This window comes from Dama dama, chromosome 5, assembly GCF_033118175.1.
Source record: "Dama dama isolate Ldn47 chromosome 5, ASM3311817v1, whole genome shotgun sequence".
NCBI lineage: Eukaryota > Metazoa > Chordata > Mammalia > Artiodactyla > Cervidae > Dama > Dama dama.
In genome coordinates, this window is record NC_083685.1 from 18,132,171 (window position 1) to 18,156,615 (window position 24,445).

A 24,445-nucleotide genomic window follows, 5' to 3' on the forward strand; every position below is an offset into this window, starting at 1 on the left:
TTTTTCTTTGGCTCCATGGAACTTAGGTCTGGTTGCTGGACACTTCTTGACCATAGGAATCCCATCAGCAGGGGAAAGCTCTCAGGCCTGGTGGAGCTGCATTCTTAGGCAAGGTGCCTTACCCACACTAGCCTCAAGGACAGAGAAGCTTCAGCCCACTCATGAAGCTCCCTCCCCTGATATACCCTTGAGGTTGGGACTGAATCCTACCCCTGAATGTCTACACAGACCCAAACCCCAAGTCTTCTTAGACTGTCACTCCCAGGGCTCTGGGGGACTCTCCAGTGCCAGTCCAGCTCATCGACAAGAGGGGATATCTGGTTCTCCAACAACAGAACCTAAGGTCTAACACAGCCTGTGGGCACAAGTCCTGGTGGCCACATGGTGCCATAACCTACTCAAGGTGCCATGTTCCCAGGATTTTCCTGACACATATAATCTCACTTAATCCTCTCAACAGCCTTATGAAGGTGTGTGTACTATTATGGTCTCCATTTCCCAGATGAGGAAACTGAGGCCCTGAGAAACTTATCACCCTGACGGAGACCGCCCCCCCCACCCACCTTGAGTTAACAGAGCCGGAACTCTCTCCTCAGCACCTTCTCCCAAAGGCCCAGTTGAATAAAATATGTTCTTAGAGGGTCCAGCTGTACAGATGCCCATCTGGGAGGGCCTCAACCAGGGACTCTCTACCCCTACCATGCATTCTGCACATCTACTGTGGCTGCAACAAACTTTTTGTTTAGCCATTTATAGCTACCGACTGCTCACACAAGCGTTTTAATGGAAATCCATGGTGTGCCTATTAGCTCAGGAAACATTTGTTCTGGTATTGTCAGAGAATCTTGGACAGAAAAGCTCTTTTTGATCTGTCTGCGTGCAGGTACATATGTGTGTGTATGTGCACAGATGTGTGTTATTGTGTGCCTCTGTACATGTGCACAAGTGCATGGGTGGGTTTTGGCCATGTGGGCGGGCATGGGTGTGGGTGCATGTGCCCACTCAGGTGTGTGTCCCTGTGCCCGCACACATACAGGAAAATACATTTTTTGTTATTAACGATTCTCTAGAATCGGCTCCTGGGTAATTCTAACCCAGGTGTGACTGCAGAGAGGAAATAACTTACACTTTTTTTTTTTTTTTGGCCATGGCAATAAATGATTCTTGGGTTTGCACCCCCAAAAGTGAAATTATTTTTTACCTGAGAAAGGAAGTTCTGAGGACCTGCCTGGGCCTCATAGTTACTCACTCTGGAAAAATCTCATAAGGAAGGTCTTTTTATCGTTCCCACTTTATGTGCTCAGAGAGGTAAAGCCACTTGCCCGAGGTCACACAGAGCCCCCCTCAGTTCAAATGCAATTCTGTCTGACCTCCCAGCCTGAGGGCTCACTCATTCCACTCCACCGCCTCAAATTGCCTAAGGTTGAATGAAAACTTTATAACAATCCCTACTCAGGCCTTTGACAAGGGAAGCAAAGTCTGTGTTACTTGTTTCTTTAACTACCTTGTTCTTTCTTGGGGGCCAAGGATCTTCCAGTTTTCTCCAGCAATATCCACAGAGGTTTTAGCACATCAGAGCAACTGAGCACATATTGGTAGATTGATTTGGTTGATAGGATCTCCTTTGCTGGCCTTGCTCCAGTCAGAATGCCCCTGGCATGGGCAGCCTAGGCGCTGGTTCGACACAGTGTCTCCTGCTGGTGAACTCGTTATTACTCCCCTCGTTTCTGGTATGAAATTCCAAGGCCAAACCATGTGATCTGCCTTGCACACCTTGCTGTTGCCTCAACTTGTGCCCCTGGTTCCCTCACTCACTCACCTCCAGTCACATGCTCCTTCTGCTCCTCAAGATTCTCAATCTGTCCTCCTCTGAGGCTCCTGCTGTCCCCGGGGCCAGGAGCATTCTCCCCATCTCTGCTCAGCACTACAGCCTGGCACTGCCCATCTCTATTTCGTCCCTCTGTTGCATCTGTCACCACTTGAAATTCTCTGGGTTGGGCATTTGTTTCTTTTCATCCATCTACCCCTTGCACAGTTTCATGAGGGCATGCAGTTTGTTGCTAGGCAGCTGTCTCCCCTACACTGGCCCCACGCCTGGCATGCAGCGGGGCTCCATGAGAGGGTGACCACCCACCCAGCCATTGAGTCTGTTTCAAAACCACTGGGGCGGCTGAGGAGATGTTCTGCTTCTTGGACTCTGAAGCCCATCACCCACGGCCACTAAACAAGGCCAAGACTTTATTCCAAGCCTTCACTTCTTACTCCTTGGATCCCAACGCTGCCTGCAAGGCCACAGGAGGAAAACCATCCTGAGAGATTAACCACCACAGTGCCTTGAGTTCTGACAGCAAACCACCTTTCCCAAGGCCCTTTAAGAGCCTGGATTCTGGAAGCAAATGGGCCTCAGGTCCACTCCCAGCTTCTGTCTGATCCCAGGCATCTCATTTTGCCTCTCAGCCTCAGTTTCCTCATCTGTGAAATGGGGACACAGAAAACAAGGGGGTCTCTCCCACACAGGGTGATTAGATTTTAAATAGGAGCACAAAATGTATACACAGTTCCTGGCACACGGCAGGCAGTTGATGAGAGCTGTTCTTTCTTCAACCAGTTAACAGACTCGCTGAGCAGCTGCTGTGTGCTGGCCAGTCAAGAGCTTGGAGCCGAGGAGAGTGTGGTGAGGGTCTCCTGAGCGGCCCACCAAGAGTGAACAAAATAAGGGAATTGCACAGTATGTTGTTGTCCACTAGCTCAGTCGTGTCTGACTCTTTGTGACACCAAGGGCTGCAGCACGCCAGGCTTTCAGGAAGTGGTAAATGCTGGGGAGAAACACAAACCGAGAGAGGGCTCTGCAGGGCAGGGGCTCAATGGCTGTTTTTAAAAAATATTTATTTGGCTGCATCAGGTTAGTTGTGGCACTCGAGATCTTTGCATCATGCAGGATCTTTCCTCACAGTACGCAGACTCTTGAGTTACAGGAGCACTCTGTCTCTCTTGCTGTGGCCCATGGGCTCAGTAGTTGCTGCGAGCAGGCTTAGTTGCTCTGCAGCATGCAGAATCTTGGTTCCCTGACCAGGGATCGGACCCATGTCCCCTGCATTGCCAGGCAGATTCTTAACCACTGGACCTCCAGGGAAGTCCCTAAAGGGTTATTTTTAAAATAGCGTGCTGAGGAGGTCTCATTGAGAAGGTGAGCAAAGACCTGAAGAAGGTGAGGGACGGAGGTTCACAGATGTCAAATGGAAAAGCATTCCAGGCAGAGGAAACCACAGGTGCAAAGGCCCTGAGGTGGAACCCGTGACTGATAATGTAAGAGAATTTTTAAGTCTGCTCTCCCCGCCATTTTCCTCCTCAAAATTGACAAGCACAAGTGCTGACCGCCCGAGCGCTGCAGCAAGCGAGCAGCATCTCTCCCTGTGCACCAGCCGCCCGCCTCTTTAACCTTGAATGCCTTTCTGGGCCCCACGTGTCACCGGGTGGTGACTGAGCTGCCCTTACTTCAGAAGAACGGCATGGGGTGGGGGGGCCTTAGGTGGTGTCCGCCTCACCTACCACTGCCAAAAGTGGTCATGGGGTTATTTTTAAACTTAGGGAGGAAGTATTTATTGTTCCCAGGCTGAAGAGAGCCGGGCAGACTGTGGGATTCTTCTGGGAGAGCACTGCTGCGTCCTTTCCACCATGGTGAGTACTGAGGGCCCCCGGAGGAGGTAAGTGATGCTGGGTGGCAGGGAGGGGACACCACCTCCAAGCAAAGGACCAGAGGGGAGGAGGAGCACGGCAGCTCGCCGGGGCCCCAGATCCTGGAGGAAAAAGCACTGCTTGCTGCGTGCACACAGAGGAACCCCAATCAATGCCCCCGATAAGCCACAAATAACAGCAGCTCCCGGGGACTCGCAAAAACAAAATAAGAGAGTTGGCTTTTTTATGGCTTGTCTACTGACCTCTTGAGGAATCAATAACTCCCAGGGCTTGCAAAATGGGATTGAACGCTTTTAAGGATCAAATTGTAATTCTTTTCTCTTGTTCAGGCAGCTGGGGAAAAGAATCTTTTTGTTTTCACCTTTTGAACTTGCAAATTTAAAACCTCTCTCCCTCTGTTGTTTAGTTAGGTGTCCCTCTTCAGAAGCAGGAAGCCCCCAAAATCAAGATCAGTGTGAGGCTGTGGTTAGGGGCACAGGCTGTGGAGGCAGTCTGCCCAAGTTCGATACTGGCTCTGCCTTTTTGTGACTGTGTGACCTTGGGTAAGCGACCCAACCTCTCTGAGCCTCGGTTGCCTCCCCGGGAAAATGGCAATGGTAATAATAGCATCCACTTGACAGAGCAGTTATGAGGACTAAATGCAATAACATATGCAGTGTTCAAGCATTTGCTGTAACTCAAGTCAGAAGCGGGTGGGGAAATGTTAACTCACTCCCCTCGCTCTGTTTGCATGATGCAAGGACAGAACATTTAGAGAGGAGATGTTGCTGCCATTTGGATCAGGGGAAAATCGAGGGGGACAGAGCAGTTGGGTTTTAACACCCTGAAAATGTGTCATTTCATCTCGCATTCTTCATGGTTTAGTGAGCCTGACTTTTTTTTCGCCTCCAATCAATTCTCCTTCTGTGCATTACTGAACTTTTTGTGAAATGCATCAGAACAAAAGCAGCTGGGTCCTGCTGGGGCTGATCCGAAAGCCTGGCCTCCATCCCTGGAGACACACCTCTACCTCCCCTAGTTTGCAAAGGAGCTGCTGCAAGACCCACAGTCTTACAATCCACCAGAACCAGGCTGATTTTGGGAAGTCTTATTCCATGTCCTTTTATCTTTCCAGCACCTCCCTTTTGAGATGAGTGTCGGCACCATATCCCCATTTCACAGATGAGCGACTGAGGCTTACCCAGAGATGGAACCTGACCTCATTTTCTAATTCCCAGCCTCTGACTCTTTTAACTGATGTGTTTTTTTACCCTCTAGTCACCTAAGAAAGCCAAGAAGAGAGCAGAGGGAGCCAATTCCAATGTGTTCTCCATGTTTGAACAGACCCAGATCCAGGAATTTAAGGAGGTGGGTGCAGCTGGGTGGAGATTCCCACATGCTAGAAAGAGCCTTTCCCTCATTCCATATTCCCTGCAAGGACCTCTCAGTTATGTTGTCTTTGTTTTCATTCTGTTGTTGTTGGCTGTCCCATGCCACATGTGGTATCTTAGTTCCCCAACCAGGAATCGAACTCACACCCCTTGCAAAGGAAGTGCAGAGTCTTAACCCTTGGACCAGCAAGGAAGTCCTAGCTTGTCTTTATCCTCCCCAAAACACCCCAAATTTGGTCTGAACATGTGTGTGAATGACTTAAAGAAATTAACTTTTGCTGATCATCAAAACAAAGCCTAAGTCTTGTTGAAAATGTAGGAATGAATTTCAGAAATGCATGAAGAATAAAAATGACCTGACTTATAATTCCATGACCCAGAGATGATCAGTTAACATTTTGGTATATGCCCTGCCAGTGGTTTTTGTTATGCACGTATTTGCTAAACAAAGTGACCATCTTCTATGCACACTAATCTGTACCTGTTATTTTTCCTTGAGCAATTCAGCACCAACATTTTCCATCATTTATTTAAATCGCCTCCTATGGTTAGATGTTATGTTTAGAATGCTTTACTATTATAATTAACACCCTTTGCTTGTATCTCTGGTTATTTCCTTGGGGTAAATTCCTAAAAGCGGAACAGTTGGATCGAAGGAACATTTTTTTTTTTTTTTTTACAAAAGGAACTAAAACCAAGTACAACCACTGGTCCAAGCTGCCCTCCAGAAATCCTGTGTTCATTCTGACTCCCATCAGCCCCAAGAGGAGAAGGTGCCTTTCCTGCCACATCTCCATCAACACTGGGTGTTAACATCTCAAATATGATTTCTGCCAGTCGGAGAGATATCTGAGAGTATCTGAGATATTAATTTTTACCGTCTTAATTGTTGACTGCTAGCTGGGTCTGAAACCCTATCCCAGTCTATGGGGATGTGCCTTCATAAGCAAACCTAAGTACCAATTACGTAAAATTAAACCACTGCTGCAGACTCAGGATACACTGAATTAATTTTCCAGCCATCCTGATGGCTCACACTGAGTTATCTACTCTCTCACCTGGCCCTTCAGAGGAAAACACACTAAAGCTATGCTGGCGAGGCCACAGTATTTTACATGAAAGGAGAAACCACTGGGGGCTTTCAGTGGGACATGAAGACTTGCCCCTTCTGTCCCCACCAGCATTCAGATCACAGGAACATCACACCCCACAGGCTGCCAGGGAGAGAGGAATTCCTGGGATGAAATGTCACATCTGAACCTGAAATAGGTCTCTTCCCCGGAGAAGACTACATCCTCCCTCTCCCTCCCTCTGTCCCAACTTCTGGAATGAGATCAGCTGCTGGGGGCATGACCTGGGGGTGCAAATACTTTCAGGAACCAGTTGTTAAAAGAACTCAAGAAATGCAGATATGATATCTCATCGGTAAAATACCTGGGCATTCACAAAGGTCTTGGAGTTTCCCTCAGAGCCAGCTGGAAAAGATCACTGGCTTCATTTTACAGATAATGTGGGCTTGCGAGTTGGTGAGCAGACTCGTTTTTAACTCATTTTTTTTTCAACAACAGCTTGATAAAGTTATAATTCACATACCATGTATTCAGCCTTTTAAAGTAAGTGTACAATTCAGTGGTTATTTAATACAGTCACAGCATTTTGCAACCATCATCACTTATCTAATTTTAGAACATCTTCATCGCCCCCAAAAGAAACCTCATACCCATCAGCAGTCACTCCCCAGTCCCCCCTCCCCCCAGCCCCTGACAACCACTAATCTATTTTCTGTCTCTAAGGATTTGCCTGTTCTGAATGCTTCATAGAAATGGAATCGTACTCTATGTGGCCTTTTGTGTCTGGCTTCTTTCACTTAGTATCATGTTTCAGGGTTCATCCATGTTGTAGCATGTGTCGGAATTTCCTTTTTATCGTTGAATGGCATTCCACTGTGGGGAGAGACCACGTCTGTTTATCCATTTATCAGTTCGGAGCTACTGTGAATAGTGCTGATGGGGACGTTCACACACAGGTGTTTGTATGGTCACGTGTTCTCATTTCTCTTGGGAATACACGGAGGCTTGAAACTGCTGGGTCCTGTAGTAACTCCAGATCTAACACCTAATATCCCTCGATGCTCCTTGAAAACCCCAGAATCCCACTTCCCCCAGCCCTTGGCACAATCACTGGGACTCCTCCCCACAATTTCTCCTGGGCTGACCAGACAATCACCTTCCTTTCGCAGGCCTTCACCATCATGGATCAAAACAGGGATGGTTTCATCGACAAGAATGACCTGAGGGACACCTTTGCTGCTCTTGGTACGTCACCCCGCACCACCACCCAGCACCAGCTAGGAAGGTCTTCTTATCCCACTCCATGAGGGGCAGGAGGTGGGGCTATCAAAAAGGTCAAGAGCTTGTCATTTTGAAACAGCTCAACCAAGATTGGTCTTTAAGGCAAATTTCAGAGGACAGGAAAGAAGTGTTTAGTCTTTGAGTGTCTTAACGTATCTTTTTCTTTTAAAATCATTTTTATGTGGTTTTGAATACAATGGCAGTTTACAATAGAAAACTTGGAAAATTCAGAGACGTATAAAGGAGTAGACAATGTTGACCACTAGGGCATATTCTACTCTCAACATCTGAGCCTCTAATTTTTTTCCTAGGCATCTCGTGTGTGTGCATGCTTATTAGTTAGACTCATTCTATTTTGGATTCAGCTTTTAAAATTTAACATCTCAATAGGGTGATCATGAGTACATGGAACTGTTTCAAAATATAAGTGTCCAATCTGTCACCTCCTCCTCCATTCTTACCCCCAGAACTCAGGTCCATGAAGAGCTGGGCAGGTTTTGTACTGAGCAATTATACAGAGTACTATTCACATTTGTAGCCACTGTAGATTATTAATTTAAAACATAAGTTATCTCAATAAGGGGTGGCTTTTTCTCATTTATACAAATGTACTATATGGGCTTGTGACAGTGGCTAGGACAGGTATATCAGAATCTCCAAGGCTGTGTGGGTTAGAGCAGTTATAATTTGAAAAAGTTCCCTCAAATTCTGATCTGTCTCTCCCACCTCCAAGTGAGAAGGGCTAATTTTATAATATGAGGATTTCTTATTTGAGTAAAACATTAAAACATCTGTATAAAATGTTCCAGGTCCTGAAAGCACAGTTTTAAAAATAACTAAACCCTCTTTGGGTTGTTTCCAGTTGTCTGGTTATTATAAATAACACTTTTGAGAACATCTCACGTGAATCTCTGGCCCTGTCTACTCTGTCTCCGATTATTCCTAGACAAGATTCCTTGAAGTAGGATTACAAGGACAAATGCCAGTGTCCTGACAGCTGTTTCTGTCCCAGCTCAGAATCGCTGAGTGTCTGTCTCCTGCTCTAGGGCGTGTGAACGTGAAAAATGAGGAAATTGATGAAATGCTCAAGGAGGCTCCAGGTCCAATTAACTTTACTGTGTTCCTACAGATGTTTGGGGAGAAACTTAAGGGTAAGTTCATGTGTATTTCTGTTCATCTATGTCTGTATATGTATATATCTGTGTGTGTTGGTTTGTGCACCTATATGTGTCTGTCTGTGTGTGTCTTCATCTTTGGGCATCAATTAAAAGCACTAGGAGAACATACAGGAGTTGGCAGATGAAGGCAAGGTAACATAGGAGAGGGAGAGAATAAAAAGAGCAGTTAATAGTGCTCCAAGGTTTATCCTAATCCAGACCTCATACAAAGCACTTTAAATGCATTATATGCATCACCTTAGTCTAGACGTAGGTTCTCTTCTTATCCTCGTCTACAGAAGGGGAACTGAGACTCAGAGATGGAAAGTCACTTGCATGAAGCTACACGGCTAACAAATGCTGGAGTCAGGATTCAAATCCCAGTCTTTCTAAGTCTAGATCCATGCCTGACCTTGTGTTTGCTCCAGAAATAACTGGATTCTCAGCCCACGCTTTCAAAACACCAAGGCTCGGTGCTCAGAAGTGGTGAGGCCTTTCTTCCTTACCCAAGATTGTTAGCCTCCCATAGCACATCAACCCCATTTTCTGTTGCAGGAGCAGACCCCGAGGAGACCATTCTCAATGCGTTCAAAGTGTTTGACCCTGAAGGCAAAGGAGTGCTCAAGGCTGATTAGTGAGTGGGATGTGAGCGGTGGGAGGGGGGCCTGGGGGTTCCTTGCTTCTCCCCACAGCCCTCCCCACAAAGCTGGGGCAATATCTGCTTTTCTCTCTCTGCAGTGTCAAGGAGATGCTGACCACACAAGCGGAGAGGTTTTCCAAAGAGGAGGTAATAGGCCCCCTTCAGACACCCTCTGTACCCCAGTTACTGGCCTCACCTTTCTAGGGACTCCCTCTCCAGACTCTCTTACATAAAATAGCCCTGACCCCACACTGAGAGAGAATCTGCTCTCGTTTACTGAGCCCTCATCTCGTTTCATTCTCTCAATCACCCTGTGAGGTAGTGACTAGCACTATGGTCGTTTTACAGATGGTGAAACTGAGGCTCAGGGAGGCAAAGTTACTAGCTTAAAAGAACAACACTAATGGGAAATGCCGGGTCCTAGATCCAAACCTCTGTCTGACTCCAGGTTCTGCCTTCCTCATAACACACTGAGACCCGGTGACAGCATCAATTTCCTGATGGACTGAAGGTGTCATGCAGGGGGACCATGCATCGTTGTGTAGGTTGTACACTGCACAATCCACCTGGATGCCCTTAGTAATATATACTGCAGAGTATCTATTTGTTGCAAGTTTTTTCCAGCAGATGGCAGTCAAGTGTCTTGCTATAATTTTCTAAAAATCAGAACATAAGACTCTTTCTGGCAGGTGGCAGTAATATGCCTGGAAGAAGGGGCACTATTGCTATCAAAGGCCCTGTATGAACAAGCAACTGTCTTGTCAACATTGCTAATTAATCTTAATGAATCTATTTAAAATAGTCCCTTGCAGCCTCTCAGGCCTGATTCTGTGAAGTTTCACATTTTACTAAAAATTTTATTTGAATTTCCTCCTTAAAATTCAAGCAGTTGAAAGAGCCTACCTTTCAACTCCCACCATCTTCATGACTTCGGACAAGCTCCTTAACCTCACTGTGCCTCAATTTCCTCATCTGTATAGTGGGGACAATAATAGAATCTACTTCATAGTATACATGACGATTAAATGAGTTCAAATGTATAAAGTGCTGATACATGAAAAAGGTAATATGTGTTAGCTATTATTAACCCCAAATTAAAAAAACAATAATTAGCCAACATTCTTTAAGGACTTCCTGGTGGCTCAATGGTAAAGAATCCTGCCAATGCAGGAGACTCGAGTTTGATCCCTGAGTCAGGAAATCCCCTGGAGAAGGAAATGGTAACCCACTCCAATATTCTTGCCTGGGAAATCCCGTAGACAGAAGAGCCTGGTGGGCCACACTGCATAGGGTTGCAAAAGAGTCGGACACAACTTAGCAACTAAACAAACTAAAAATATTTTTAATGTAGAAATTACACATTAAAAAAAATTAAATTTCTAATTTCCCTCAAAGAATCTAATTCCTCAAGGAGTCTGACCTCCTTACCCACATGGCCACAATGGCTGGCCCTGAGGAGTTACAATCCCTGTAGACGGACTATGTCTCCATTTAACCACAGTCCCTACCAGGCCCATTGTGCTCGCCTACATAACCTGCCCGCCCCTTTGCACACACAGTTAAGTTTGCAATCCCTGCTTTCCCCATTGCAGGCTGGGTACCTAGGAACATCCCTGCAGGATGGCCCTTGGGGTCAGCACCTGGGGAAGAGCTAGGAAGGGCAAGGAAGCAGGAGGGCAGGGAGAGAGATGCCCATGACACCCCATATCCTCCAGGCCCCAGCTGCATCTCCACTTGGGCCGCCCTCCCCCCCAGATCCTCAGCATGTCTTGCTGGTTCGTTGCAGATTGACCAGATGTTTGCCGCCTTCCCCCCTGATGTGACTGGCAACTTGGACTATAAGAACCTGGTGCATATCATCACCCACGGAGAAGAGAAGGACTAAGAGAGTGGCTTGCTTTTGGGTGGGCAGATGGGGGCATCCTTGCCCTCTTCTCATTTTGCCCAGTAATGCACCACCCCCGACCCCGGCCAGTTGGTCATGTGGCTGCCTCATTTATCCACCTCCATCTTCTTTGCAGCCTGGGTGTCTTAGAGCTACCACATGACCACACAGCTGGCAGATGGAAATTCACCCAGAGTCTGTGTTCAAATAAAAAGGAGGCCGTGTATTTGTTCATGGTGTGTCCTTGAGTAAAGAAGACCCTTTGCTAGTTCCCATGAGGGCAGTCTATGAGTTAGGGACAGCCCTGCTGTCATTATTATTGAATCTTAGTGACTCTTCACTTAAAACAGATCTTTAGGGACTTGGGACTCTGCTGGTGGTCCAGTGGTCACCAGCAGTTCCTGGTTCTTGTCTATCTCTTCAGCAATCCTAGTGGAAAGAGGACACCTCTCTCTCTCTCTCTCTCTCTCTCTCTCTCTCTCTCTCTCTCTCCCCCTCTCTCCACCAGCTCCATACAAATCCCAAAACAGGGCCTATGCAATACCTGAACCAACCCTGAAACAGGTGCAGTACTCTGACTAGCAGACTTGCTCATATGATCAACCCTTGCGCGGGGGTTGAAATCAGTCCCTTCCAAACCTTACATGGCCTGAGGGTAGGAGGGGCCATTCCCAAAGGAAAGTCCAAATGTATTTTAGGAGGAAGGGGGAGTAGATGTCAGGTAGTCTAATTTTTCAAGGGAACCCCAAGAACCTGGAACCTAGCCAAAGCGAAAGATGTACTGGGAACAAAGAGATGAAGCTGGGATCAAAGTGGCAGCTGGGGTCACCTAGAGGGAATGAGAGGGTCTGGGTGGCTGGAGGAGCCAGAACTGGAGTGAGTCTTTAAGGTTCAAGAACAATAACAGAGACCCCCCGGAGGAGAAGCTCAGGGTCTGCTCCAATGACATCACCTGCTGGGAAATGGGATTCCTTTCAAGCCAGCTGAGAGGCAGGAACTCAGGACCCCCATGCCATGCCATGATGACCCTTCATGATCCACACCCTGTGATGACCCATGCCCCCCTCACATCCAGAGCCTGTGACCTGGGGCTCCTGCAGAGACAAGGCCAGGCCCAGGAGAGGCCCCAGCTCATGGCACTCAAATGGAGTTTGTATTTCAGGACAAGACATCCTGGACACAGCTCTACAGTGACACACTCATCCATGCGACCCTCCCACACACAGATATATACACAGGGTCTCCACGGCTCCCGGTTCCCACCTGTGAGTCTGCTGCACCCTATGTGGTTCAAGGACGTGAAATCAGTATTTTGGCTCCCATGTGGCCCCTACACTTCACCTGGTGAGCCGTGATGCGGGGGGTACCATCTCAAGGGTAGTCAAGGGCCACGGTGACCTCACACCACTCTTGCCACCTGTGCCAGCTTTGGATCTCCACCCTCCTGCTCCTCTACCCCATCCTGGGGAGCTGCCAGTGCCCCAGTCTCTTAGTAATGAGTGTGGAAGAGACACTGGGGCTACAGAACAAAGCATTTACTCTCTCTAGTTATGTACGAATGGCCAGAGCCGCCTTAGACTGTTACCTTCTTCTTGGACTTCACCTCGTCCCCTTTTTCAGGTATGCTGTCCCTGTTTCGAGACTCTCTTGTGGTGTAGTGGTTGAGCACCATTTGCCGAAGGCTGCTGTGGTCCAGGGGCTGCTCCACTGCACCAAAGACGGGACTCGGTGTGAGGAGTTCAAAAATCAAATCCAGCACAGCAGGGGGGTGCGCTTCCTTCCCCGGGCTAATGCCTCTTTGCCCTGTTCAAGGAACTCCAAGCCTGGTTTGGTGACCCTCCACAGCACTGGGGGTTGAAGTGTGAACATTCTCCAAGTTCAGGGAGAGGGAGGACAGGCAGAGATACACTGAGTATCCCAGAGATACTCAGGGATGGTCAGACAATAACTGTCTTTTTCTCCCAGACGAGCATGTGAAGGTGAGTTGGATTTAATATCAAAAAGACAGGGCCACCATGTGCAGTTGCTCAGGATGTAGACTGCACAAAGACACCTGTTTCTGCAGGGCTGAAACCCACCCCCCCACACACACTCACTTGATTGCCAAGCTACATGTATCCAGCAGAGGTGGCTTTTCCTAATTAATCTGCCTAGAGGGGCTTCCCTCTTCTAATTCACACATGCAAGCCATAGAGGCTAGTGGGCTAAGAGAACCCAATGTTTATCAATAGTCCCTTGAATAGAAATGAAGATATCATCTGTATATTCCTGACCTTGTGAGGACAGTGTTATCAATGGCTGTTCTCTGCCATCCTCCTCGTTTAAGAACTCAAAGGGTCAAGGGAAGCTGTGCTAAGGTGGCTGACACCAGCCCTGGTTTTCACTCCTGCTAAGTCTCAGTTGCCTTGAGTAAATCAAGCAGATGTGTGTACACCTGTGTTGCCTTGAGTAAATCAAGCAGATGTGTGTACACCTGTGCATCTCTGCATGCACACATATTGGCAGTTCTCTCCCTCCATTCTTGGCACACCTGCACACTTGAAATGCTGCTCACAGAAGAGGGGGAACTTTTCAAAAACCAATTTTTTCCCTCTGGTTACTCAAATCACACAAGGTCACTATAAAAGAAAATTCTAAGCAATGACAGAATTAATTCAGAAATACAAAGTTCTCTGCAACCCACCACCCAGAAATACCCACTGTAAGTCAGCATATACATCCTCTTCATTTTTATATGTATAATCAAGATATTTTCCTTCCCTTCCACCTCCTCCTCCTTCCTTTTCTCTCTCCCTTTCTCTCCTATGTACCAGGTTGTGAAAGGCTGTCTTGCGCACTGTAGGTTTTACATAGCATCCCTGGTCACTAGATGCCATATACACATATGTCAGTTCATAGCATTCTTTTTAGTGGCTGCATAGTATTCCATCACATGCACAGGTGAACTATAACTTATTTAACCAATCTCTAATGGGTGAGCATTTCAGTCATTTCCAGTTCGGCTGCCCTCCTACTTCCACCTTCAACCCCTGAGTAAGTTTGTCTCTGAAGGACCAATCCCCACAAGCAAGATTACAGACTCTACGCATGTATCTGAAACCCAGGGTAATTATTAGCTAAGCCCATTTCACCTGTAACCTGCCTTCACTAATCAAGATCATTTTATTGTTGGTACAAATGTCTCGCTTGTCCTCCAGACAACATGTAGCCTAAACAATGTGTCTGCCTGAGTTGTTTTCTAGGAGCTTGGGTCCAGCTGTGTCTAGTTCCAGCTGAGCAGGTTAACCTTGGATAGAATCACAATCCTTCCACTGAGCACATGCGAGAGTTGCTGGATGACATCTTGAACACACAGAAGCCCACACTGAGTTACACCTATACAGAACCAGGATCAGGGCACCATTTTCCAATCACCTTCCCCCACATGCTCCATGCCTCAGATCACCCAGCATCTTTAGTCTTTATCCTATAAACACCAGAGCCCCTTGCTTTCCGGGAGGCGGATTTTGGAGATTTGTCTCCCCGTCCCCTCTCCTTGGCTTTGCGAACTTGGGAATGAATCACCCTCTCTCTGCTGACACTTCCTGTCTTGGCCTGGCTTGCTTCGCATTGCAAAAACGCAACCTGGCTCAGTAACATAACCACTTCTCAACCTTCCCGAACATGTTGCCAAACTACCCACCAAACACCACGTGGGGCCAGACTTTACCCCCACCTTCAGAGAGAAGGGCTAGTTCCCTCAAGCCCCGCAAACAGCAGTACCACCAGCTTCTGCCTCCAAAAGCAAAGAAGGTCAATGTGCCTGTGCCCGCAGGGCCACAGTTAATCTCTGGTGTGAACCAAGTCTCAGCTGCTTCAATCATGGGGTGGGGGGACACAGATGCGGTTGGGGAAAGGAGGTCACACGTGGAGCGAGAGTCAAGAGCATACGGTGAGGGTAGGAGACGGGATCAGGGAAATCTCATCTGCTCATAACTTGCCAACTTGGAAATTTTGGCTATTTTAAGGTTCATGAAATGGTCACAGAGTAGTTGTAATTTTTTAAAGTATCTGAGATAACTAAACTTCAGAATCTGTGGCTTTGTCATCATGCTGTAGAAAGAAAATTCCAGGTAAGAAAAGAACTCACCTTCATCCAACTTGTCACTAAAGGGGTCAGCCCAGAACACTGGGGGGATGACCTTGATGGGTTCTGCAGGCTTGAGGAGGGCGGAGCCGCCCCAGAAGGGGTTGAGGAAGGATGGCTGGACCTCCGCCTCTGCCACTTCCATTTCCATAAGCCGCTTGTAGGATTCTAACACCAGCAAGTCATTGGTCTTCTTCTCAATGATGGCTGGAAAAAAGGCACAACCAAGAAGTTTGCCAGAGACCTGGGCCCTCGGGGAACTAGAGGTAGCGCTCCCTGCTGGAGAGGAAGGGAAGTAACAGGAAGCAGGCAGGTCATGAATGCCTATAAGGACAAGGGCTTTCTCTTGGGTTATATCACTCATTCCCTAGAGAGCACAATTTGGTTCTTGAGAGGCAAAACCAATCTGACTCTTTGATGTATAAGGCACGGATATACATAAAAAACATGAACAGTTATATGGTATATCAACTGTATGAAAATTCCATAAGGAAGAGCAGTTAGGAAAAGTATGTCTGAAAAGGCTCCATAGGGGACAATAATAAAAAGAAGGTTGAGGAATATTTTTTTAACACTAAAAACTGGGAGCCATGGGCAAACTCTGTCTTAAACTACTGATCTTTTCCTCAGTGCTCTGAGTTTGGGGGAACTGTCCTTCCCACTGTGTTTCATAGCCCCATGGAGTCACCAGAATAATTCATTCATTCATTCATTCATTCCACAAATGATTATTGGATGCTTATCAGACCAGGCATGGTGCCTGAGACGCCATGATGCATGGAGGGAAAACAATGACCATAAACAATAACAGAGATGCAAACCTTGTCCTGATGAAGCTCATAAGCTTCAGTGTGAATGGGAAGATGGACAGAAAGGCAAGTTCAGCAAATACACTTACTCCTCACTATCCAGATGCTTGTTATCTAAATTCAGTAACTATTGGATTTGTTTTTTTTTTTCAATTTCACATAACGCATACCGTTTCTCTTCTCTGTGAAAATCAGGGACCAAAAAGATTCACATCTGAAACTTGCTATTGGTTCTCAAGAACCTCCTCTCTTCACACAATGAGAATGACCTGTTTATAGAGACAAACTAGGCAAGGATTAAATAATAGAATTGCTATGAGAGTGAGTACCAGACCACCTGACCTGCCTCTTGAGAAATCTTTATGCAGGTCAGGAAGCAACAGTTAGAACTGGGCATGGAACAATAGGCTGGTTCCAAATAGGGAAAGGAGTATGTCAAGGGTGCTTATTTATTGTCACCCTGCTTATTTAACTTATATGCAGAGTACAGCATGAGAAAAGCTGGGCTGGATAAAGCACAAGCTGGAATCAAAATTGCCAGGAGAAATATCAATAACCTCAGATATGCAGATGACATCACCCTTATGGCAGAAAGTTAAGAACCAAAGAGCCTCTTGATGAAACTGAAAGAGGAGAGTGAAAAAGTTGGCTTAAAACTCAACATTCAGAAAACTAAGATCATGGCATCTGGTCCCATCACTTCATGGTAAATAGATGGGGAAACAATGGAAACAGTGAGAGACTTTATTTTGGGGGGCTCCAAAATCACTGCAGATGGTGACTGCAACCATGAAATTAAAAGATGCTTGCTCCTTGGAAGAAAAGCTATGACAAACCTAGACAGCATATTAAAAAGCAGAAACATTACTTTGCCAACAAAGGTCCGTCTAGTCAGAGCTATGGTTTTTCCAGTAGTCATGTATGGATGTGAGAATTGGACCATAAAGAAAGCTGAGCACTGAAGAATTGATGCTTTTGAACTGTGGTGTTAGAGAAGACTCTTGAGAGTCCCTTGGACAGCAAGGAGATCCAACCAGTCCATCCTAAAGGAAATCAGTACTGAATATTCATTAGAAGGACTGATGCTAAAGCTGAAACTCCAATACTTTGGCCACTTGATGGGAAGAGGTGACTCATTTGAAAAGTCCCTGATGCTGGGAAAGATTGAAGGCAGGAGGAGAAGGGGACGACAAAGGATGAGATAGTTGGATGGCATCACCGACTCAATGGACATGAGTTTGAATAAACTCTGGGAGTTGGTGATGGACAAGGAAGCCTGGTGTGCTGCAGTCCATGGGGTCACGAAGAGTCAGACACAACTGAGTGACTGAACTGAACTGATGAGAGTGAATAATAGTGGATACAGCAGGACCAGCCTCAGATGGAGCAGCGGAGGGGGACTTGCTGGAGAGAGGATATTTAAACTGAGATCTAAGAATGAGGAACTGGGTACGGGATGAGTATCCTAGGAACACCCCATGCAAAGGCCCTGAGGTAGAATTTGTTGGGGGAGAGATTTGGAAATACAAAGAGGAGAACAGAAAAAGTGTAAGCAAGGGGACTTCCCTGGTGGTCCACTGGTTAAGAACCCACCTGCCAATGCAGCAGACACCAGTTCGATCCCTAGTCCGGGAAGATCCTGCACGCTTGAGGCAACTCAGCCTGTGCACCACAACTACTGGGTCTGAACACCCTAGAGCCTGTGCCCCACAACAAGAGAAGCCATTGCAATGAGAAGCCCGTGTACTGCAGCTAAGAGTAGCTCCCTGCTCACCGCAAGAGGAAGCCTGCACACAGCAATGAAGACCCAGGGCAACCAAAAATAAATAATAAGTAGATGAATTTTAAAAAAATGTAAGCAGGGGCCAGGCTATAAAGAAGTTGATAGGCTGCAGGTAAGAAAGAGTTAATATGGCAAAGTTTGACTGCTCTCCTTGGAAAAGGTTGCTTAGCAGTTTGGTCCTTGGACAGTATCAGGGAACTTGGATTTCAGGAAGGTCCCCCCCACCATTAACTGTTAAGAGAGGCTCATCATGCCTTTGTTGTTCAGTCACTCAGTCATGTCCAACTCTTTGCGACCCCATGGACTGAATCACACTAGGCTTCCCCGTCCTTCACTATCTCCCAGAGTCTGCTCAAACTCATGTCCCCTGGGTCAGCGATGCCAGTATGCTTAATCTGTGTATTAAAAAATGTAGCTTATGCTATAAATACTTGCTATTCTTTCTGGGGTCTGGAACTGGGATATGTGCCAGGCTGGAGGTGTCTGTATGATCAGCCCCCATCCTAACCCTAAGCGATGAGTATCCAATGAGCTTTTCTGGTTGACACCATTTCACTTGTGTTGTCACAACTCATAGCTGGGGGAGATTAAGCACGTCCTGGGAGACGACCCTTGGAAGCTTGCTCTTGATTTCCTCCATGCTTTCCTCCAAGCTCCTTTTTCCTTTACTGATTTTGCTTTGTACCTTGTGGCTATAATAAATCATAGCCATGAGAATATAACGATATGCTGAATCCAGGAGCCCTCCTAGTGAATCCCTGAAACTGACGGGAGAGAGGCGTCTTGGGAACCTCCCAAGCACAGATGGTATTAAGAACCTTCGATTCTATTCTAAAAGCAGTGGAAGTCATTCATTCTAAACTGGCATGATCTCTGCGGGTACATCTCCCTCTCTCTCCTGAGCTCAAGGCCTAGAAATGTGTATTACAGTTAATAGGCATTTGCTACATGCCAGGCACTGCTCTGAGCACTTTCTTTCTTTCTTCCCAATCTGAATGCTTTTCATTTCCTTTTATTGCCTTACTGCATTATCGAGAACCACCAACATAATATTGAATAGGAGTTGTGAGAGCAGACATCCTTGCCTTGTTCCTGATCTTGGAAGAAAAATATTGCTTTTTTTCATCATTAACTATGAGGTTAGCTGCAGGTATTTCTGGAGATGCCTTTTATCAGGTAAGGAAGTTTCCTTCTAGTTCTAGTTTGTTGAGAGGTTTTTTTTATTATGAATGGATATTGAATTTTGTCAAATATTTCCTTCTGTATCTATTCACATGATCCTGTAACTACTTCTTTAAGAACTACTTATTTATTTAACCTTCCCAACATTTTTTAGATGAAAAAACTGAGGCACAGAGAGGTTCAGAAGATTGCCCAGAAAATTCCCTGATGGTCCAGTAGTTAAGCATCTGCTTTCCAATACAGGGGACGCAGGTTTGATGCCTGTTCGGGGAACTAGGATCCCACATGCCACGGGGCAACTAAGCACTACAACAAAGATCCCAATTGCCATAACTAAGACCCAATACAGCCAATAAAGAAATATGAAACACACAGACTTAAAAATCCATGTTTAAAAAAAAAAACAGTTGCCAAAAGTCACACAGCTAGTAAGAGTAGAACCACGGTTTGAACTCAAGCAGGTTGGCTTTAGTGCCAACAGGCTTCACCACCAGGCTCACTACCTCCAAAAGAGCAAGTCCTGGTGCCTGCTCACAGAAATCTCTGGAAATGGTTGCTAAGAGTCTAGTGGGCTTGACTCACCAAAGTACTGCGGGAAGTTGGTATCCGTGATTTTCCCCGTCTCCCCTAACTGCACCAGGATCTTGGTGGCATCACAATTTATCTTCTTAAACAGATTCTCCACTGAGGTCTTGAGATACTCCAAGGTCTTGCTGATCTCCCTGTAGTTGTTCTCGTACATGTCTGCCTCCTTCGTGGTCTTCTTCAGTTTCTCCTATGGCAGACCCCCAGTTCCCATCCAGGTCAGCCAGGTGGCCACTCTGGCTGGGCTCAGCCCTCACATGTGAGAGTCTGAAACCAGGGTCTCCAATTGCAGGTTTGCAAACCTCTAAGGGGCTTTCCTGGTGGCTCACCCAGTAAAGAATCCACCTGCGGTGCAGGAGACCCAGGTTCGACCCCTGAGTCGGGAAGATCCCCTGGAGAAGGGAATGGCAACCCACTCCAGTATTCTTACATGGAAAATTTCATGGACAGAGGAGCCTGGCAGGCTACAGTCCATGGGGTTGCAAAGAGTCAGACACGACTGAGAGACTGAACTGAACTGAACTGAGCGACTAACACTTTTCACACAAGGGGTTGCAAGAACAATTTAATGGGCCTCAATCCACATTTTTTAAGTGAAATAAAATAAATCAGAAAATAAAGGAAGAGAGGAGAAAATACTAGTATGCACTGGAAGTAGTGAGGATAGATACTGTCTAATGTAAAGATTTGTTTCACTTACATATGTGTATGTGTGTCTGCATGTCTACTGGATTGCAGCATTTTTAAAAATCTCTTGACTCTTTTTAAAAAATTAAGGCCCATGGGAAGAAATATATTTTACATTGCGGTCCAATACATTCACACACTGTTGTTCAGTCGCTAAGTTGTGTCCAACTCTTTGTGACCCCATGGACTGGAGCATATCAGGCTTCCCTGTCCTCCACCGCCTCCCAGAGTTTGCTCAAGTTCATGTGCATTGAGTCGGTGATGCCATCCAACTATCTCATCCTCTGCTGCCTTCTCCTTTTGCCTCCAATTTTACACGTGTGTATTTATAAACATTTATCTAATCAAATGAAATTAAAGTTTCACAAATCAATATTCTTATTGTGTGTTCTAACATTTTCCATTCTGTTCTGTTCTATTCCATCTTGTTATCTTTAAATGCTGGTGGCAATCCAACAAACCGATTTCATCATTCAGTTTAAATCATATTACTAGAGACCAGTGGTTCTCAAAGTGGCATCCCAGGACAAGCAGCATCAGCTCCATCAGGGAACTTGTCAGAAATGCAAGTTCCCAGGCTCCAGTCAAGACCAACTGAATCAGAGGCTCTAGGTGTAGGCTCAGCATCTGTGTTTAATGAACTTCCAGATGGTCTGATACATGGTAAAGTTTGAGAACCTCTGTGAGTCCACTGGATCACAATTTCAGTTTCACATTGGTATTACCTGGGAGCATTAAAACATTGGCTACCCAGACCCCAGCCTCAGACATTCAGACATCTTGGTCTGTAGTGCAGCCTCGGCACTGGAAACTTTAAAGCCTCCAAGGTGATTCTGACTTGCAGCCCAGACTGAGAATCGCTGCTCTAGGATAAATGCTTTGATGGTTTCCCACCTCTCTCCCTGGCACTCAGCTTGCAAAGGTGAACTGGGCCCTGGAAGGATCAGCCTTGTCCCTACCAGCTCCATATGGACCGTTCCAAATAAGGATCCCAGAGGGCCCTATTCACTCGCCCATTTCCAGGTGAGGGAACTGAGGTTCTGAGGCAAGGGAGAGGGAAGCCATGATTTGAACTGTCTCTCAACCACCATACCAGGCAGCTTCCTCTGTCCCAGTCACTGGAATATTCAGTTCCCAGGGCTGAATTTTCTCATATGTCAGCCAGAGCCCCTCCTCTCATTCTAAAGGTGCAGTAAAAGATCACATGGTTAAAAATGCTTTTTAATAGCCTGATGTGATGTTGATAACACATGTATGTGTGTGCATGCTCAGTCATGTCTGACTCTCTGTGATCCCCTAGATTGTAGCCCACCAGGCTCCTCTGTCTATGGAATTTTCCAGGCAAGAATACTGGAGTAGGTTGCCATTTCCTCCTCAGGGGATCTTCCCGACCCAGGCATCAAACCCTTGTCTTTTGTGACTCCTGCATTGGCAGGCAGATTCTTAACCACTGTGTCACCTGGAAAGCCTGATAACACATGTCCAGCATATAAAATGTTACAAGCACTTGACACACATCTTCTTAACTAATCCTCACGATTGTCCCAGTTTTCAGATGAGGAATACTGAAGTCAGAGAAGAAAAGTAAACTTGTGCTTACCTCATCTGTGTTGAGTTGTCTAAGAATCTGACTTGGGCTCTTTATTTAAGCAATTAATTAGTAACACGATGATGGTGACTTGAGGTTTTATTGACTTACAGGATAAACAACAATAATTTAGATAGTTATGTTTATAGCTCTCTGCCCTGCAGTATGCCAAGCGTGTACAGGCAGGATTTTATTCAATCTTCACAGCCCTACAAAGTGAGTGCAATTATTATTCCCATTTCACAGGTGAAACTGAGGTTCAGAGAGGTTAAATCAACTTTCTCAAAGTACTAACATCAGGAAGTAACTCTTCTGGGAATCATACCCAAGCCTTTGTTCCCAGGACCTGGATGCTTAATTTCTATGCTAAACCTCCTGTGAAAGGACTGATTCCACCACTTCCCTCAGAGGAGACAACAAATGGAAGGTAAATAGAAAGGTTCCAAGACTAAAGGAGATGGGCGTGATTTTTAGTAGGGGGTAAGAAAAGTGGGTTCTAGGTGAGCCCATTGCTATTAAGACAAATTATCTTGCTAAGAGTATCTGCATTTGAAAAGAGGCTCCAGGAAAACACAAGGAGCAAAGAGTTACTGGAGGACTTCAGACAGAGGTGGGGCCATGCTTGGGGTTGCCTGGTCAGCCTCCCCAAGCTGTATCCTCCATTAGGCCTTCAAAACCCCAAGATGCAGAGCAGCAACAGTCCCAACCCCAAGGAAGCATGTGGACACTGGGTGGCCAAGAGTCAAGGATGTGGGATGCCAAGCACTGTCCAACTTGAGGGGGGATCTCCTTGAACTTGGGCCTTGCCTGCAAGTCTACTTTCCCCATTCCCGAATCCTGGGAGAGGTTGCTGAGCCTGAGAGGTGCTTTGCTGCCCTCCAGTGGTGCATTAGAGAATGGCAGAGCCATCCCTGTCTACCACCTGCAATGCCAAGAACAGAAATCAGCTACTGAAAAATGAAGGGAAATGACCCATGAGCATGGTTCCTGGGACAGGAACTACTGGATTAGAACAGGGCTTTGCAATCAAACTCTGTAGTTCATATCTTTCTCAGACATTTGCTATCCATTCTCCCCTTATACCTTAATAACAAAATGGTTATTATTTTAGTGTAGCAATGTGCCAACTAAAAGTTGTATTTCCAACCATCCTTTGAAATAGGAGTGGCCAGTAAGACACAGATACAGATGCTATTGACTGAGAATTCAAGGAAAGAACTTTTAAGCTGACTAATCCAATTAGCAAGGCCTTTTTTTCCTTCCCTACTTTCTTTCTGCTTGGAATGTATATGCGATGGCTGGACCACAATACAAGCATGAGGCATCGTTGGGAATGTAAGCCACACACTAAAGATGGCAAAACTGGGAGGAGAAGCCTGATTTACTGATAACATCATGACCAGCCCTAAAGTGCTAATCTCCAGATTTACATTTTAACAAAGTAAATAAACTTCTATTGCATAGACCACTGTTATTTTGGGTCCCTATTATTAGCAGCTGAATGCAATGCAAAGCTCATACATTATCACAACTCCATGATGATGGGGATTGCTTCTCTGAACCTCAGTTTCTTCTTCTGTATAGTGGATCATACCACCTACTTCATAGTGTTGCTGTGAGGATTAAATGAGATAGTGCGAGCCAAGCTCTTAGCCCCGTGTCTTGTGCATAGTAATTGTTCAGGAAATATTCGTAATTACTATTATTGATTGAGAACAGGCCACAGCTAGGACAAGGGAGAGAGAGAAGTAAAGACAGAGGCAGAGATCTGTTTGGAACTCACCAGTCAGGGATGAAATTACAGGCACAAGGGCCTGGGATAGGCTTCCTGAAGTGGGAGAGTCTTTAAAATGGAAAAAGAAAGCCTTTGTCCTTTTTAGGAACAAAATTTTGCAGCAATGTCTGTAGCAGAGGCTGCCTGTGACAAGGGGTCAGAACATGTCAAGACATGACTCAGGCCAGTAGTCATAGGACAGGCATCTTACTCAACTGACAGGCCATCAGACAGACAACAGAGACTCCCATGTCCCCCCCTCCCCAGGCTGGTCTTACCTCCAGCTCTCTCAGGATGGAGTGGCTATCATCATGGGATGATTTCTGCTGGGATCGCAAGTGCAAGATCTCATTCTGCTCAGGAGAGAACCGACCATAAGGAAAAGCAGTGTCCCCCTTCCTAGCACACCTCAAAATAAGCCAGTGCCTTGAAGAGTTGATGAGGACTTATTTCATCTTTTAAAAATATCTAGAATACAATTTATTTTTAATTGGAGGATAATTGCTTTACAATTTTGTGTTTGTTTCTGCTGTATACAATGTGAATCAGCTATAAGTATATATATATATATTCCCTCCCTAGTGAGGATTTAAATTATCCATTTCAAGAAACCCCAGAACCCCTGGACCCCTCTTAGGTCCATAGAAGTTTTCTGATGCTTTTTAAATTAAAAGGAGGATGAGGGCATGAGTGGGTGGGTGGTTCATCCTTTCTGGAGAATTGTCTATAATCAATAGGATTTGCTGCAATGGTGGCCATGTTCTATCTGCACTGTCCAGTACCGCAGCCATTAGCCACACATAGGCACAGAA

General features: G+C 46.0%; 2 protein-coding genes across 3 annotated transcripts in view; one reads left to right on the forward strand and one right to left on the reverse strand.

The window, feature by feature from the left end:
* Positions 1–3,108: 3,108 nt before the first annotated feature.
* MYL2 (myosin light chain 2) lies at positions 3,109–11,325 on the forward strand. Of its 2 annotated transcripts, XM_061140850.1 has the most exons (8): positions 3,109–3,306; positions 3,613–3,678; positions 4,954–5,043; positions 7,306–7,381; positions 8,464–8,568; positions 9,130–9,208; positions 9,313–9,361; positions 11,001–11,325. In XM_061140850.1, exons 2-8 carry the CDS (start codon positions 3,676–3,678, stop codon positions 11,097–11,099), a joined length of 501 nt encoding a protein of 166 aa, XP_060996833.1. In that variant the 5' UTR covers positions 3,109–3,306; positions 3,613–3,675; the 3' UTR covers positions 11,100–11,325. The 2 variants fall into 2 exon arrangements, with proteins under 2 accessions (XP_060996833.1, XP_060996832.1); XM_061140849.1 differs by lacking the exon at positions 3,109–3,306 and having other exon boundaries at positions 3,566–3,678.
* Positions 11,326–12,672: 1,347 nt separating this feature from the next.
* CCDC63 (coiled-coil domain containing 63) overlaps positions 12,673–24,445 on the reverse strand; it is a 29,593-nt gene continuing 17,820 nt past the window's right edge. The window contains exons 7-10 of the mRNA XM_061140851.1: positions 23,912–23,986; positions 19,582–19,774; positions 15,229–15,432; positions 12,673–12,806 (exon numbers count right to left, since the gene is read on the reverse strand). Of these exons, the coding sequence (XP_060996834.1) occupies positions 12,673–12,806; positions 15,229–15,432; positions 19,582–19,774; positions 23,912–23,986 (606 nt within the window). The remainder of the gene's footprint in view (positions 12,807–15,228; positions 15,433–19,581; positions 19,775–23,911; positions 23,987–24,445) is intronic.